The sequence below is a fragment of the Muscardinus avellanarius genome (genome assembly GCF_963383645.1).
Source record: "Muscardinus avellanarius genome assembly, chromosome: 10".
NCBI lineage: Eukaryota > Metazoa > Chordata > Mammalia > Rodentia > Gliridae > Muscardinus > Muscardinus avellanarius.
The window spans coordinates 48,519,154-48,535,674 of record NC_137796.1 but is presented as its reverse complement, the minus strand read 5'-3'; the positions used below and the strand labels follow the sequence as shown (position 1 = coordinate 48,535,674).

The 16,521-nt window shown below is 53.8% G+C and overlaps 3 protein-coding genes across 4 annotated transcripts; 2 read left to right on the top strand and 1 right to left on the bottom strand.

Moving 5' to 3' along the window:
* Positions 1 to 1,999: 1,999 nt before the first annotated feature.
* Positions 2,000 to 5,388, top strand: TYROBP (transmembrane immune signaling adaptor TYROBP; the record flags this gene model as incomplete). 2 transcript variants are annotated; one of them, XM_080704390.1, is made up of 5 exons in its annotated part: positions 2,000 to 2,057; positions 2,397 to 2,423; positions 2,558 to 2,692; positions 2,872 to 2,915; positions 5,323 to 5,388. In XM_080704390.1, 5 exons carry the CDS (start codon positions 2,000 to 2,002, stop codon positions 5,386 to 5,388), a joined length of 330 nt encoding a protein of 109 aa, XP_080560516.1. The 2 variants fall into 2 exon arrangements, with proteins under 2 accessions (XP_080560516.1, XP_080560517.1); XM_080704391.1 differs by lacking the exon at positions 2,397 to 2,423.
* Positions 5,389 to 5,754: 366 nt separating this feature from the next.
* On the bottom strand, positions 5,755 to 7,144 carry HCST (hematopoietic cell signal transducer; the record flags this gene model as incomplete). The annotated part of the gene is made up of 4 exons (XM_080704252.1): positions 5,755 to 5,792; positions 5,995 to 6,129; positions 6,750 to 6,773; positions 7,102 to 7,144. The coding sequence occupies 4 exons, from the start codon at positions 7,142 to 7,144 to the stop codon at positions 5,755 to 5,757; spliced, it is 240 nt and encodes a 79-aa protein (XP_080560378.1).
* A 1,217-nt stretch (positions 7,145 to 8,361) lies between these two features.
* NFKBID (NFKB inhibitor delta) lies at positions 8,362 to 15,713 on the top strand (the record flags this gene model as incomplete). Its single annotated transcript, XM_080703570.1, has 14 exons — positions 8,362 to 8,416; positions 8,672 to 8,794; positions 8,840 to 8,938; positions 10,144 to 10,250; positions 10,443 to 10,503; positions 10,853 to 11,070; positions 11,962 to 12,104; positions 12,188 to 12,293; positions 12,485 to 12,631; positions 12,758 to 12,809; positions 12,901 to 13,049; positions 14,654 to 14,770; positions 15,015 to 15,179; positions 15,660 to 15,713. The coding sequence occupies 14 exons, from the start codon at positions 8,362 to 8,364 to the stop codon at positions 15,711 to 15,713; spliced, it is 1,596 nt and encodes a 531-aa protein (XP_080559696.1).
* Between the last annotated feature and the right edge of the window lie 808 nt (positions 15,714 to 16,521).

Genomic DNA, 16,521 nt, shown 5'->3' with positions numbered 1-16,521 from the left:
GGTGTTTTACCTTTGAGCGGCACCTACCTGCCCTCTTTTTTAAATTTTGAAACAGGGCCTCATTAAGTTGCTGAGGCTGGCCTCCAACCTACGAAACTCCTATCTCAGCCTCCTGAGTACTGGAATTACAGCCACGAGCTACCCACCTGCTGGTTAAGGGTTCTTTGGAGGCAGGACTTGGCCAGGCCTGGGACAGCTGTGCACAGCCAGCGTGGCTGTGGCCTGCCCCTGAACCTCCAGCAACACCCCCCACACCCCATCAGGTGGCATTTGGAGCCTGCCCCATGATCAGCATCCAGCTTCCTCTTTTTTCTCCAGCTCTCAGGCCTGGGAGCGCTGGGGTGTGACGTGCTGTGGGGGAGGGGACTTCCTGCAGCTGGCACAGCCCCCAGTGCTCTGACCTCAGGTTCCTCCTTCTACCCACTGGGGCTAGGAGTCCCTGTCTCCTCCTGGGTGGCCTCCCCAGCCCTTGCTCCCAGCCACTTCCTCATGCAGCAGGGCAGCCAGCCCTGCCCCCTCCTCACCGCGCTACCCCCACCCGGCTCACATAAGCCCTAGTCCTGTCTCTGTGGTGTGTGTATCTGACACAAATTCTTACCCTCTGTCATTTTCTCCTTCGTTTCTCTTTCTTTTCTTTTGTACTGGAAATTGAAACCAGGAGACTTTTACCTTTGAAGAACACTCTTTTTTTATTTTTATTTTTTTATTTTTAAACGGTCTCACTGAGTTACTTAGGGTCTGACAAAGTTATTGAAGGTAGCCTTGAAACTACCGTCCTTCTGTCTCAGCCTCCTAAGTGGTGGGTTTGCAGGTGTGTGCCAATGTGCTTGTCTCCTCTCTCTCTCTCTCTCTCTCTCTCCTTCTTTCCTCTCCTTTCCTTCCTTCCTCCCTTCCTCCCTTCCTTCCCTCCCTCCTTCCCTCCCTTCTCTCCCTCCCTCCCTCCCTTCCTTCCTTCTTTCCCTCCCTCCCTCCCTTCCTTCCTTCCTTCTTTCCCTCCCTCCCTCCCTTCATTCCTCCCTCCCTCCCTTCCTTCTCTCTCCCTCCCTTCCTTCCTTCCTTCCTTCCTTCCTTCCTTCCCTCCTTCCTCAGACTTTGCTATCTTTGAGTCCTATGTGACATTTCCACCTTTATTTGCTGTGTGGCCCTGGATAAGTGTTTTTTTAACTCTGTAAAATGGGAATGATAGCACCTACGGTAGAGGAAGGCCGTGGGGATTCGATGACTTAGCACTGGGACAGAGCACCACATGCTGACGGCTCTCTCTTAAACTATGAACATCACAAGGGTCTGATTCCCAAGTAAATAAGCAGGTGCTTATAAAAAGCTGACAAAGTGTCAGGCCCTGTTTCAGGAGCACTAGTTCATCTAAGCCCCCACAACAACCTCACAAAGTAGGTACTATCTTTTACCCCCAATCTTACAGATGAAGAGCTGGCGGCCCAGAGAGGCTATGACTTGCTCAAGGCTGCCCAGACAGGAAGAGTCGGAGCTGGCTTCCATCACCGTCTGTCCCGGCCCTCCCAATTGGGAGTGGAGGTCAAGAGTTGAGACACAGAGCCAGGTTTGGTGGTATGTCTCTGTGATCCCAGTATTTAGGAGACATGAGATGGCAGGTTCGAAGCCAGCCTTGGAACTTGAGCAAGACCGTCAGCAACCTAGTGTGACCCTGTTTCAAAATAAAAAATAAAAAGGGCTAGGGTTGTAGCTCAGCGATAGAATGCCCCTGGGTTCAATCCCCAGTACCACACACACACACACAAAAGGGCTGACACATGTACCCTTTGGTACCCTTTGCCCTTCAGGTCCAGATGTTGGGGACTGCAGCATGACCCTGGGGGGCCTGATTCTTTGGGGTGCTATCTTTGTCTGTCTTTCCTCCTCCTCTATTGTCCCCTCCCCCTCCTGCCACCACCCACCTCAGACTTCCTCCTTTTCACTTTGGACACTACACCACATCTCACTGGCCCCTGGACTGTGGTGTCCAGAGGGTCCTGACATCATGGGGGGCCTGGAACCCTGCTGGTGCCTTCTGCTCCTCCTCCTTCTGAGCATGAGTGGTGAGTCTGGGGGCTTCAGCTGCTGCCCCCTGCACCTCGGGCTCAGCTAGGGGCAGGGTGGGGAGCAGGATGGGACAAGAGAGCCACAGGGGAGGGCTGGGTGGGAATATGCCCCGCCCCAAAGCCTAGGGGTCGCTCCCCGGGCTGGAGCCCCCACGCTTCGGCCTGGTAGGCGCAGGGGAGAGGACGTCTGCGGATGTCGCAACGGGAGTCACAAGCCACCCAGAGGCCTTGGCGCCGAGCCCTAGCCCCTCCAGATACTGCTTGCCACCTCCCCTGCTTCCATACCCTCCCTGGCCACAGCTCTACGCTCAGGCTTACCTCTTTTTCCCTCCTCAGGTCTCAGTCCTGTCCAGGCCCAGAGCGGTAGGCTTAGACCCTGTGATCCTCTCCCTGCCTCCCAGAGTCCCTTCCCGGCCTCCCCATTCCTTCCCCTGCTGACACCTGCCCCCAATTCCCAGCCTACACTGAAGTCCCCTAACCCCCTGCCACATTCCCAGAATGCAACTGCTCCTCGGTGAGCGCGGGCGTGCTGGCGGGGATCGTGCTGGGGGACCTGGTGCTCACCCTGCTCATCGCCCTGGCCGTGTACTCCCTGGGCCGGCTGGTCCCTCGGGGGCGAGGGACTGCACAGGGTGAGTGGATCTGGCAGGGCACCCTGGGACCCACTGAGGGCCGGCGTGGTGGCGGTTGTAAACTCCCAGGTCACAAACTTCCGGAGGGATGGTGATGGGGAGCCTGGTTTTAAACAACCAAAGGGTCCCAGTCATGGCCATGCCATCTTTGTACCTTGTGTCCCCCTCCACCCCCGCAGTGACCCAGAAGCAGCGCATCACTGAGACTGAGTCACCGTATCAGGTAAGAGAACTGGACTCTTCCTCACAGTTTGCTCCTTCTCCCATGAGCTACCCGATACCTGGAAGGCAAATGGGGCTTCTGTCCACATTCAGTGACAACTTGTGACCCAGTGCTCTCTAGCCTAAGATGCATGGAGGGGAAATGAGGGGGCAGCTTGCCTCTGTAAGGACAAAAACAGGCTTAACTAGGTCCCAGGTTGTTCTGGAAAAATCCCAGGCCTAGAACAGTTCATTTTTGGGAAAAGCCCTTAATAAGGTACAGGATAGAATTCTGTCCTAATCTGATGATACTAAAGAGAAGAGTCACCAGGCACAAGAGTGTACACCTGATGCCGGCCATGGTGGCACACGCTTGTAATCCCAGCATTTGGGAGGCTGAGACAGGAGGATCACAGATCACGGCCAGCCTCAACTACTTAGTAAGGCCCTTCGCAACTCAGTGAGACCCTGTTTCAAAATAAAGAATAAAAAATAAGGCTGGGGGTGTAGCTTGGAGGTATCATGCTCCTGGGTTTCATCCCCAGTATCGCAGGAAAAAAAAAAAGAGTATACACCTATGATCCTAGTACTTGGGAGGCTGAGACAGGAAGATTGCAGCTTCAAAGCCAGCTTCAGCAATTTATTGAGACCCTCAGCAACTTACCAAGACCCTGTTTCAAAATAAAAAATATTAGCCAAATATAATGGTGCATGCTTGTACAGTATCTGGGAGGCTGAGACAGGAGGATCGCAGGTTTGAGAACAGCCTCAGCAAATACTGAGGCCCTCCGCAATTTAGTGGGACCCTGTTTCAAAATAAAGAATAAAATAGAGCTAGAGGTGCAGGTCAGAGGTAGAATGCCCATGGGTTTCATCCTAAGTACAGCAAAAAGAAATGTATGTATGTATGTATGTATGTATGCATGCATGCATATATTTGGTATGAGAATTGAACCCAGAGATATTCCACCTCTGAGCCACATTCCTAGTCCTATTTTATTTTAAATTTTGAAACAGGAGCTTGTTAAGTTGCCCAGGCTGGCCTTGAATCTGTAATCCCCTAGTCTCAGCCTCCCAAGTACTGAGATTGCAGGTGTGTGCCACCCAATTGGCTAAAAGAAAAGAATATATATATATTTTTAAAGGACTGGGGGTATGGCTTGGAGGTAGAATGCCCCAGGTTAAATGCCCAGCACCACAAATAAGGAAAATTTGAAAATAAAGGAATCCTAGAATTTTTGGGTATGGGAAACCCTGCATCCCTTTGAGAAGCTGACAAAAGCTAGGAATGCCTCCCTAAAACCCACACAAAAAATAGTCTAGGGGCAATGCAAGTGTCCCCAAAACCCCTCCCCCAAACCATGATATAGACAGAGACATCGTCCCAGCTCACCCAACTCTCCCAAGGCTCCTTCTAAACCCATTAGGATATCCGTGAGATCCCCTGAGATCCCTCTGCAGAGAAATGCACCCCAAAGACAAGCCATTGGCACAGGACTTCAGAGGGTCTGCCGGAGGCCTACTCCTTGGAACTGCAGCCCCTCGTCTGTGTGCCCTGCTCTGTGAAGTCTCATTTATTGTCTTCAACCAGTGTGGCCAGTTTGCCTCATTTGTGGATAAAAAGTTTCTTTGCAAAGTCTAAGAATCTTGAGTTGGACCCTGAGTTCCTAAAGACTGAGAGAACATCCAGCTGTGAGACCAGTGAAGTTCAGGGCAAAGCGTTGCTCCCATCCGCTCATTCCTCCAGTGGACTTGCTGGGCACTGGATGTGCGATGTGCTGAGGCTGCGGCAGCAGAATGTACATCCTGGTTGGGGAGACGCAGTTGAACCAAATTAACAAAGTTATTTTGGGGAGGCAGGCTGATGTGATGGTGATAGGGGTGTTGGGGGAATAAACTGTAGATGAGGACATTGAGAAATGTCCCTCTAAGTAGGTGACATGAGCTGAGACTTGAGGGAGGAGAAGGAAACTGAAGATCCAGGGGTCTGGCGGCGGGTGGGGCATAACGCCGAGACAGAGGGGAATGGGGAACACTGAATGCACTTGAATAAAATTCAGATCTCCTCCATGGCTATAGGCTTAACAGAGCTGCCCAGGGCCTTGCAGCCTTTAGGAGGAGACTGGGATTTGTTTTTTTGTTGTTGTTTTTTTGGTTTCTTGGTGGTACTGGGGGTGGAACCCAGAGGCTTTCTACCTCCAGGCTATATTCCCAGACCTTTTTTAAAATATTTTATTTGAAAACAGGGTCTCACTAAGTTGCTGAGAGCCTGAGTAGCTGAGGCTGGCTTCGAACCTGTGCGATCCTCCTGTCTCAGCCTCCCAAGCGCGGGGATTACAAGCGTGTGCCACCATGCCTGGCTTGGAAACTGGGATTTGTTTTAGGTTTATCTGGTGCACCCCTTTCACTAATGTCCTCCGTTCCTTTAGGAGCTCCAGGGCCAGAGGTCAGATGTCTACAGCGACCTCCAGACACAGAGGCAGTATTACAAGTGAGCCCAGTCCTCCACAGTCGACAACCCAAGGCCTGGATCCAGTCATTCCTGAAGCCCACCCAGCACAGATATCAGATCTCCCTTCACTACTGTCTCAAATAAACATTAGAGCTCAAAAACAGAGTAAAGTTATAACTCCCGGGCTGGGAAGCTGAGGATATGTGGGATCCTCAGATGGGTTTGAACATAGAAATGGCTACAGAGGAGGGAGGCTTTGAGAATCCTGAGGTTCTCTGAGGAAGAATAAAACAAGAGGGATTTTAAATGTTTTATTTCAATCTCAAAGAGTGGGGTGCACATGGTCCTTTGCCGCAACACAGGGTCCGGGATGAGAGGGTCAGCAGTCAAGAATTGATGGTGCAGGAGGTCAGCCTCGGCCAGGCATGTTGATGTAAATTTTGCCATCTGGCGGGGGCGGGGGAGAGAAAGCATGAAGCCTGACCGCCCGCCATGGGGACCCCTGCCTCAGGGGTTTCCGCAGGGATTCCCCCAATCTTCTCCCCCAGGGCTTCCCCAGCACCTCCTCCAGGGCTTCCCCAGGTCCCCTCCACAGATCCCTCTCTGGGGACACCATCTGCCCTCCAGGCCAGCCCCTCTCCACCCTCACCTTGGGCAGGCCTATGGCGGCGGGGGCGGGCACAGGCGAACACCACACCCACGATCAGCAGTGACATGACCGCATCAGCAGCCACCAGGCCAGCGAGGAGTGGCAGAGACAGGGGCCCACATCCGGAACAGGAACCTGGGGGTGGGGCCCAGACCAGAAGGCCACTGAGGAGGGTTCTGGATTCTCAGGGCTGTGCTTGGGCCACAGGGAAAAGAGGAGGCCCCTGTGCGGAGGGTGGAGCCCAGATTCCTTGGGGTCGTGCTTGGCAAATGAAAGGAGAGATGGAGATCGAGAGAGGCTGCAGTGCCCCAGGACGCCAGGGGGCTGTGTTAATACCACCAGAGGGAGGCTAGGGTTCTGGGATTCCCTGGGGCTCAAGGAATGGTGGTTAAAGGACTGCACATCTCTAATCCCAGGACTTGGGAGGCTAAAATAGGAGGATTGTGGGTTTGAGGACAGCCTCAGCAATGTAGTGAGACCGTTTCAAAAAAAAAAAAAAAAAGAGCTGGGGTTGTAGCTCATAAGTAGAATGCCCCAGGGTTCGACACCCAGTACCATAAACAAACGAACAAACACGAGGGCAAGATGGTAGCTGGGACAGGTTGCAGATCCCTCCGGAGGCTCAGATTTGAGAATAGGAAGTGACCTGGTGACCCAAAGATGCCCTAGGCACATTCTAGGATGCTTGGGCCAAGCTTTGGGGATGGGAGCAGTCCCTGAAGTGTCAGGGTCGGGGCGAGGGAGCCATCACTCACCTGGGGAAGTCTGGGCTGCTGCGGCTGTGAAAGGCAGAGAAGGCAGATGAGGCAGGGGAGGGGCTCCCGTCCTGAGACGTGGCCTCCACCCTCCAGAGATGGAATGGGAAAGAGGGGCTGAAGGGAGGGGGAGGTCTCAGGGACACAGTGACCTAGCCATGAGGAGGGCCATGGGCCAGCCCAGAACCTCCCTTCCCTTCCCTGCCCCCCAGGACCACACCTTGAGGCCGAATGGATCCCCAAGATGAGAAGGGGCACAGGCAGCAGGGCCTGTTCTTAGCACCCTTGCCTCTAGACATCACCCTTCCCACAAGTACTCTGCCTACCACCCCCCCATAACTCCTGGCTTCACCTGGGAGCAGAAGCAGGAGCAGGATGTGGCCCAGTGGGGCCATGACGGGCTGGGAGCTGAAGGGATCCAGCTGAGGGCTGTGGTTCAGAGAAGTCCTGAGCACAGTGGGAGAAGGGAAGAGCAGCAATAGCGGATGTCACCCCGCCGGTGGCAAGGCCATCAACTTCCTGTGTGTGTGTGTGTGTGTGTGTGTGTGTGTGTATAAGAGGTGTTATTGGGGAACAAACTGGGGAGACAGAGAGCTCAGGGAAGCTGAAATGATTTGTCCAGGTAGCAGTGACAGGTAGACTGAGATATGGGTACTAGGAAGATTCTGGAATTATTTTGAAGGCAGAGCCAATGTTTGCTGATGGAGTGGATGTGGGTATGCAGGAGAGATGACAGCCAGATCCAGTGAGACCAAGGCTTCTGGCCAGAGCAACTGAAAGGTGGATTTCCTGGTGTGGTGATGAGAGTTTGTAATCCCAGTAATTGGAAGGCTGAGACAGGAGGATCGCAGGTTCCTGGCCAGCCTCAATTACTTAGTGAGGCCCTCTGAAATTTAGTGAGGCCCTGTTTCAAAATAAAGAATAAAAAATAGGGCTGGCAGTGTAACTTGGAGATAGAATGCCCCTGGGTTCAATCCAGTACAAAAAGAAAAAGAAAGAAAGGAAGAAAGAAAGAAAGAAAGAAAGAAAGAAAGAGGAAGGGAGAAAAGATGTGGATTAGCCTATTGTGGTGGCTCATGACTATAAACCCAGTAATCTGGAGGCTGAGCCAGGATGATCACAGGTTCGAGGCCAGTCTCTGCAATTTAGTGAGAGAGGAAGCAACCTAGTGAGACCCTAGTTCAAGGTAAAAAAAATAAGAAGGGCTAAGAGTGTCACTCGAAGGTAGAAAATCCCTGGGTTCAATCGCTAGTACAAAAAAGAAAAGATGTGGATTGATGGAGAGAATTGTGAGATGGTTTGGGGGAGGGGAGTGCTGAGGTTCGGGGACATCAAGTTGAAAATATCACACCATTCTTGTAGTAGAGCTGTTGAATGCCCACAGTGGCAAGCATTTACGGGTTCAGAGGACAAGTCTGGTCTGCAAATGTAAATTTGGGGGTTGATGGCTTAGGATGGTATTTAACCATGAGAATGGATGAGATCATCAAGAAAGTAAGTACCAACAGAGGACAGCCCCACGCACACAGAGAATGGGAGGCGAGGAGGAACCAGCCGGAAGCTGAGGAGGAGAGTTGGCGAAGACCCAGGACAGGGGAGAAATTTGGTCACCATGGTCAATACTGAAGATGGCCACCTTGTGGGCAGAGAACTGCCTCTCTTTGGAAGTCAGCGGGCTGGAGGCTGGAGATTTCTGCCCAGCAAAGCGCCTCCCTTGTGCTAAGGAATCATTTTTCGTGATGAAACCTGACCTCTGAGGCCATGTGGGAAAGAGGGAGGTCTGAGCCACACCTACGGGCTTTTCCTTCCTCGAGACCAGGGCATCCATTCCCCAGGCCTCCTCTTCCCCTGGGCCCCGCCACACTGCTCCCCACCGCGTGGGCTCAGAAGTCCAGCCCCAGTGTCGCTCTCGGCTACCCTAGGCGCCTCGGACCACAGACCTGGAGCCCCGCTTCCTCTTTCGGGGCCGGGGGCCTCGGCCGGCCGCCCACCCCCGCGCCGCGGGGACTCCCGGGCCGTGGGCGGGCCCTGCCCGGGACTGGGCGGTGCCAGGACCTTAATTTAAAAACTCGCGGGGGACCCGACCCGAGACCGGGACCCGGCGGCGGCTCCGCGGGAGACAGCGAGGCTGGCGCAGCGCCGAGGCCGCGGCCCTGGGGGCCCGCCATCCGCGCCGCGGACTCCCCGAGGTGAGGGCCGCGGGCTGGGGGCCCTCGAGGCAGGGCGGGGCCGGGGCCCTGCTGGGTGGGGGGCTGCCGGGTGGGGGCGCGCCCGGGCCCGGCTCCTCCGAGCCGCTGGGCACCCTTCGGGCGAGCCTGGCCGGCGTCGCGAAGCCGGGGGCGGGTGGGCGCGGCCGCCCCGGGCTCCCCCCTGCGCCAGCGCCGTGACGTCAGCGCCGCCCGGGTTTAACCCTTTTGTCGCTGGCTGGAGCCCGGGCCTGGAAGGCTGGGGGTGGTGGGTCTGCTTTTCCTGGGTCGTGGAACGGAGTTTGGGAACCCGGACTCCCAGGCCTAGAGAGGAGGTGGCTGAGGGCCGGGACTCCTGGGTCCTGGAGAAAGGGGTGCCGGGCACACGACAGCTGCGTCTGCGAGATGGGCCCCGGCCTCGAGTCTAAGGAGGTGAGGCGGAGGAGGGGACAGTCCCCTGACTTCTGGATCTCCGATGAGCTGGGGGTATTGACCCGTGTTTCCTCTTCGGGGAGGGGGTTTGGTGACTCAGACGCCTGGTTTCCAGGAGAAAGGGTAGCTGGCCAACTTTTTTTTTTTTTTTTTGCGGGTCTGGGGGTGGAACCCAGGGGCATTCTACCTCCGAGCTACACCCCCTGCCCTATTTTTTATTCTTTATTTTGAAAGCGGGTCTCACTGAATTGCAGAGGGCCTCACTAAGTGGCTGAGGTTGTCTGCGAACCGCGATGCTCAGGTCTCAGCCTCCCGAATGCTGGGATTACAAGTGAATGCTGGGATTACAAGCCCACCACGTCCGGCTGCAGCCGACTTTTAGAGCAGAAAGATAATGGGAAGCCAGTGCATCTCCAGGGAACGGTGCCTGCGAGTCCCATCCCCCTACCCCGGCCTCAGGACTGGGAAATCTGGGCCTGGGATTTTTCACGGAAGTAGAGGGGTGCTGCAAAGGGGCACACCTCTCTCCTTCCTCAGTTTCCACGACGCTGGTGGAAAGTTGGGTCAGAGGGAAAGTGTGGGGCAAAGGGAAGGAAACGGAGGAGGCGGGCACCTCACTCAAAATCTTTTTGACTTTGGCGTTCTCGGATGGTATCAGTGTGCCAGTTTTTTCCGCGCGGGAGGGCGAGAGGGCGCCCACATTCACCCCTCCCCACCCTGGGTGCACTGGAGTGACTTAAAGACCTCTGACGACTTCCTTCCTCCCTCCCCACTAGTGAGCCGGAATGAGCGCAGCCACTGCCCAACTCAGACAGTGAAGAAGCTCCTGGAAGAACAGAGACGCCGCCAGCAGCAGCCTGATCCCGACGCTGGTGGGGTAATGGTGAGGCCCAGGAAGCCCTATAAAGGCCCCACTCTTGAAGCCGGTGCGGTAGAGGCTTCGCGGGTGGCTAGGCTCTCAGCACTGATGGGTTTTGTAGCCCTGACTTGGATGCCTATAGGTTGGAAACAGATGCTGAAGAATCCACCCGATAAGTAAATTCTCCCTTGTTCCTCTTTGCTTATGTCTCTCTAGGGTCAGTTCTCTCCTCCTCTGGCGCAGCCCCTGACCCCTTCTGTGAATGAGACAGAGGCTGGTAAGTCTAGACATGCACCTGATTCCCTCAGGCACTCAGACATCCCGACTCTGAGAACGTTGGGGAACCAGGCCCTCAATCTTGCTGGGACTTGGTGGAAATTTAATCTAGATTGTCTGGAACCCAGTAGCCCAGCTTTTGGGGGCCCCAGGAGTAAAGATTTCCCAGTTCCTTTGCATCCCAGAAGCCCAGGCGTCCAGCCCCTGACAGTTCCAGGATCCTAGACAGCAGCCACTCAATGTCCCAGAATCCTAGCACTCAGCACTCTGGGAGACTTGGGGCCTCCCACCCTGGATTTGACTCCCCAGCTCTGGTAACCAGGCCTGCCCTGCCCTCCTCTCACACGCAGGCCATACTCACTTCCCAGCACTCCAGGAGACTGTGGGTTCTGGGCTTAGCAGCCTGGTACCCCACACGGGCTTTCCAGACTGGGACCCCAATACACACGCTGCCTACACAGACAGCCCCTGCTCTTACCCTGCTTCGGCTGCCGAAGGTTTCCTGACTCCTGACTTCCACCCACCATCGGACCCAGGGCGGCCGTGCCCATATCCCCTGGGGATGGAGGTGAGCTACAGAAGGGGGAAGGATGCTGAAGGGCCCCTAAAGCTTTACAGTTGTCCTCATGCAGTAATCTGAGACATCAGGGGTTGGGTTAAAATCCCAATACACGCTTGTAATCCCAGTACTTGGGAGGCTGAGACAGGAGGATCATAGGCTCAAAGCCAGCCTGAGCGATTTAGCTAGACCCTGTCTCAAAATACAAAAATAAAAAGGCCTGGGGGCCAGGCATGGTGGTGCATGCTTGTAATCCCAACATTCAGGAGGCTGAGACTGGAGGATCTGCGGCCAGCCTCAGCTACTTAGTGAGGCCCTCTGCAACTTAGTGACACCCTGTTTCAAAATAAAGAATAAAAAATAGGGCAGGGGGTGTCACTCGGAGGTCAACCACCCCTGGATTCCATCCTCAGACCCGGGAAAAAAAAAGGTCTGGGGGTATAGCTCAGTGGTAGAGCACCTCTACTGAGTCCAATCCCTAGTACTACCCCCCAATATTATATATATATATATATATATATATATATATATATATATATAATATGTAATATATTATGTTGCTGTTTATTATTAGTATATTAATATATCATGCCAGTGTATTATATTACTGATATATAACATATAACTATATATTATATACTAATGTCTATCTATGTGTGTATGTATATATATGTACACATATATATGTTTCATTCCCCAGATGGATGACACTGAGACCCAGAGGTTCAAGGTGTCTTTGCCCAGATAGGATCCCCAACCCCAGCCAGTTGACCAGAGGCTGTGTACATGTGTGTGTGATGGGGTAGGAAGGGGGAATTCTCAGTTGACTAGCTGTCTCTACCACTGCACCCTTAGGACCCCCTGGACACTCGGCTCTATGCAGAACTTCCCCTGCCACAGGCTGAATCCTGGAGAGTTTCTGGGCTCCCTTCAGGGCCTCCACAGGTGCCCCTATCCACTGGACCGTCCTTGGACACAGCTCGAGCTCACATGCTGGCTCTGGGGCCACAACAGCTTTTAGCCCAGGATGAGGAGGGGGACACGTAAGTATAGGGGTGGGTGGGGCCGTCTGCAGACTGCTGGCTCAGCTGGGACAGCCTCACTGCCATTCTCAATCCTTCCTCAGGCTCCTGCATCTGTTTGCCGCTCGGGGGCTGCGCTGGGCGGCGTACGCCGCGGCGGAGGTGCTCCAGGTGTACGGCCATCTGGACATTCGGGAGCATAAGGGCAAGGTGAGGACTGGGGGCCTGGACTCCTGGGCTCAGAAAGACAGATCTGGGACTGGGTAGGACTCCTGGATCCTGGAGAAGAAGGTGATGGGGGCCTGCACTCCTGCGTCAGAGGGTAGGGTGGGGTGGGGGCCTGCTAGTTTTCAGAGGGGAAGTTGCTGCGGGGCCAGACTGACTTTTCTTGTGACCCGTAGACCCCTCTCCTGGTGGCCGCTGCTGCCAACCAGCCACTGATTGTGGAGGATCTGTTGAACCTGGGAGCAGAGCCTAATGCTACTGACCATCAAGGACGTTCTGTCTTGCACATGGCGGCTACCTACGGGCTCCCAGAAGTTCTTTCGGTATGCCCAGCTGGCGGGCGGGTGTCTGGGGTGGGCTGCTGGCTCAGGGCTGGAGGCCAGGGGAGAGCGTCCACAGCACTCTTCCTCCTCCTAGGCTGCATTTACTTCTTCCTCCTCCTTCCCCAGGCTGTGTTTAGTTCCAGCGTTCGGGTGGATCTAGAAGCCAGAGACTTTGAGGGTAAGCTGGGTGCGGGCAGCATTAGCACGGAGGTGAGGCTGGGCAAGGTGAGTGTCCCAGGCGCAGGTCCCTCACCGCTTCCATTCTGCAGGCCTCACCCCCCTCCACACAGCCACCCTGGCCCTCAACGTCGCTGTGCGTCCACCTGGCCTCTCTCCTCGGATGCTGAGTACTCCGGCTCGTGACAGGTTGGCTTGCATCCAGATGCTGCTTCACATGGGTGCCGATCATACCAGCCAGGTGAGCTGGGCTTGGGTAGCATGGGAGGGTGTGCAGAACAGGGCCACCTGGATATCCAGGGGCACACCTGCAATCCCAGTACTTGGGAAGCTGAGACAGGGGAGATTTCAGATTTGAGGCCAGCCTCCGCAGCTTAGTGAGATCTTGTTTCAAAATAAAAAGGGATGAGGATGTAGCTCAAAGGTAGAATGCTCCTGGTTTTAATCCCTAGTACTAAATAACAACAACAATATTAAAGAATTTTGAGCACAGATAAAATACAGAAATGTTAGAATGAATTCCACATACTCAAGATCAATAACCAGTAACTCACTCCAGTGCTGCCCCACCTACTCTCCCTGTTTCCTGTGTTATTTTTATTGTGGCTGTGCTAGGGATGGAACCCAGGGCCTTGAATGCTAAGCGCACAGGTTACCACTAAGCTACACACCCTGCCTATTTGCATCTTTAAAAGATAACTCTTACTACAACACCATTTCCCTTTGGCTCTAAAGCAACTTTTAATATTTTATTTAAAGATTTTAGGATCCAAATAAAGCTCACGTATTATGTCTTTTTGAGCTACTTTTAATCTAGAATTCCCCCTTCCCTCTCTTTGTTTTCTTTCTCTTCATAATTTGTTTGAAACACTAGGTTGTGTTTCCTGCACAAGCATATAAAGGTTTTTTTTGTTTGTTTGTTTATTTGTTTGTTTTGGTAGTACTGGGGATGGGACCCAGGGGCATTGTAACTCCAAGTTATACCTCCAGTTCTATTTTTTATTCTTTATTTTGGAACAGGGTCTCACTGAGTTGCAGAGGGCCTCACTAAGTAGCCCCTGGGTCACTTGGCCCTGGGTCAATCCTCAGCACCACAAACAACAACAACAACAACAATTCCTGAAAGGCATGTAACACATATAATATAAAGTTTTGTGTTTTTTTTCCTGTGGTACTTGGGATTGAACCCGGGTATTTAACCTCAGAGCTACACCCCTAGCCCTATTTTATTTTTATTTTGAAACAGGGTCTTACTAGGTTGCCGAGAGTCTCCCTACTTGTTCAGGCTGTTCTCAAACCTGCAAGCCTCCTGTCTCAGCCTCCCAAGTACTGGGATTACTGGGTTTACAAGCATGAGCCGCCAGGCAAGCACTACCATTCCAGGCTTGCAAAAAAGTTTCTTTTTAGGAAATTCTGTGTCTTATTTTTTCCAAAATATGAGCAGAACAGCTCAATATTGCAGTGAATACAGGCTTAGTCAACTGATCAGTGCTGCCCTACTCCTGTCCTTATAGATAGAGTCCTTATGGGATGGGGTGCATTTTAATGTGTTATTTAGAATGCAGAGGGCCAGTATAACTGCAGGCCCCGAGAACGAGACCATGGAAAAGGAGCCTGTTTCTCAAAGACACCTGAGCAGAAAAGAACATAACAAATGTACAGTTCTATGATGCATTTGGTTTGTATTGTACCCCTCCTTAGATGTGGTACACTTGCGTAGTATACAACACGTACAACTGTTTAAGGCACCCCTGGGTGGTGCTTACAAAGGAGGGCCAGAATCTCCTAAGGCTCCTGGGTTTCGTGGGAGGGAACAGCATGACCTCTGCCGTTCGTCCCACACAGGAGATCAAGAGTAACAAGACAGTTCTGCACTTGGCCGTGCAGGCTGCCAACCTCGCCCTGGTTCAGTTGCTGCTGGAGCTGCCGCGGGGAGACCTGCGAGCCTTTGTCAACATGAAGGTGGGGGCCTAGGCTGGGCTACAGAGATTGCATGAGACAGGATCAAGAAGGGCACTGGGGCCTGGGAATCTTATGAGCTGTGGACGCCAGAAGGGATGTGTGGGGTGTGAGGGGAAACAGGTGGGACGTAGGCATGGAGGGGCATGTACAGGGCCTCTGGGATGCCAGTGTGGCCGAACAAGGAGTATGGATAGAGGGCCCCGGGGCCGAGCCTGGCTCCTCATCAGCCCTCCTTCACTGTCAGGCCCACGGGAACACAGCCCTCCACATGGCGGCTGCCCTGCCCCCTGGACCACCTCAAGAGGAGATTGTGCGGCACCTGTTGGCGGCCGGGGCTGACCCAACGCTGCGCAACCTGGAGAATGAGCAGCCGGTCCACCTGCTGCGGCCCGGGCCGGGCCCCGAGGGGGTGAGCCTGACTGCAGAGCTGGGGGCGGAGGACCCCGTACCCCCAGTCCTGGCTTTTGAGGGCAACTTCTGGTCTCAGGAGGTGACTTTGATCTTTATCCAACCCTGAGTTCAACACGTGACCTCTGACCTCAACATCTGGTCTTTTCCCTCAACACATTGACAGCTCCTGAGCTTGACCCTAGCCCTGACCTCCCAACCCTGAATCTTGACCTCTAGATGTGACCTTCGTCCACCAGTGGGACCTCTAAACTCCTGTCCCTAATGCTGGGTCCTGATTTCAAACATGACTTCTGACCTTTGACTTCCATTCAGTGCTAACGGGAAGGTGGGACGCCCATTCTGTGCTCTGGCTCCTGGTCTGACCCTCGACCCTGACTGGCCCCATTCCGTTTCTCTTCTCTAGTCCCTAGCTACACGCAGTGCACACGACTCCCCACTCTCCTTCAAGCTCCCACACTGTGTCTTGTTCTGTCCACAGCTCCGGCAGCTGTTGAAGAGGAGCCGTGTGGCACCCCCAGGCTTGTCCTCTTAGGACTCAAACCCAGAACCTGGACTGATTTTCCAGTCCCCGCCGTCCTGTGGGACAACCAGCGTATGCGAATGTTGCAAATCGATGATAATGTATGTGGGATGTCCCGCCATTGGGGTCTTATGTTAAAACCCCAAAATGGCTGTGGAGGGGGGTGAACAGTCCCCAATATTTGGGGTGGTGTGACGCCCCTCCCCCACCTCAAGGGGCCTTCTAGGTGATTTCTGTGAAATCAAGGCCCCTTGATTGTTTCTGTGAAACTCCCTGAGTCCCTCTAGTCTTCTACCAGGGTCTTTTAGAATCCTCTCCCCTACCTCAGCCCTGCACATCCAGAAGCCCATCCGTTAGCCCCTTCATGAGACTTGGAGTATCCCTGCCATCCCACAGGGCTCCAATGGCCCCGAGCCCTCCAGCATAGACAGGGCCCTCTGGGATTCCTGTTCCCTGGGTCCTGCTGCTTTTGATAGCACTCAGTGGAGTCCCTGTCCCAGACCTCAGCATTTCCGGTGAGCCCTTCCCTGATCTGCGTGTCCTTGACGCTCCCTATTAAACCTAATTTGGACTAGCACTGTCGCTGTTATCTCTGGGGCACTGAGGTGAGGAAGAGGCCGTGATGCCCACTGAGGGGTCGCACTTGAATGAATGTGCCTGGGTGGGGCCTGTAACTAAGCACCATCACCCTCACGCAGTCCAGACACAGCTGCCCAAACACCAGTTTTAGCACCTGAGGGTCATTAGTTCGTACCATTTAGAAGTGGAAAAGTCCAAGATCAAGGTGCCAGCAAGTGTGAGGGCTGATGAGAGCACTTTT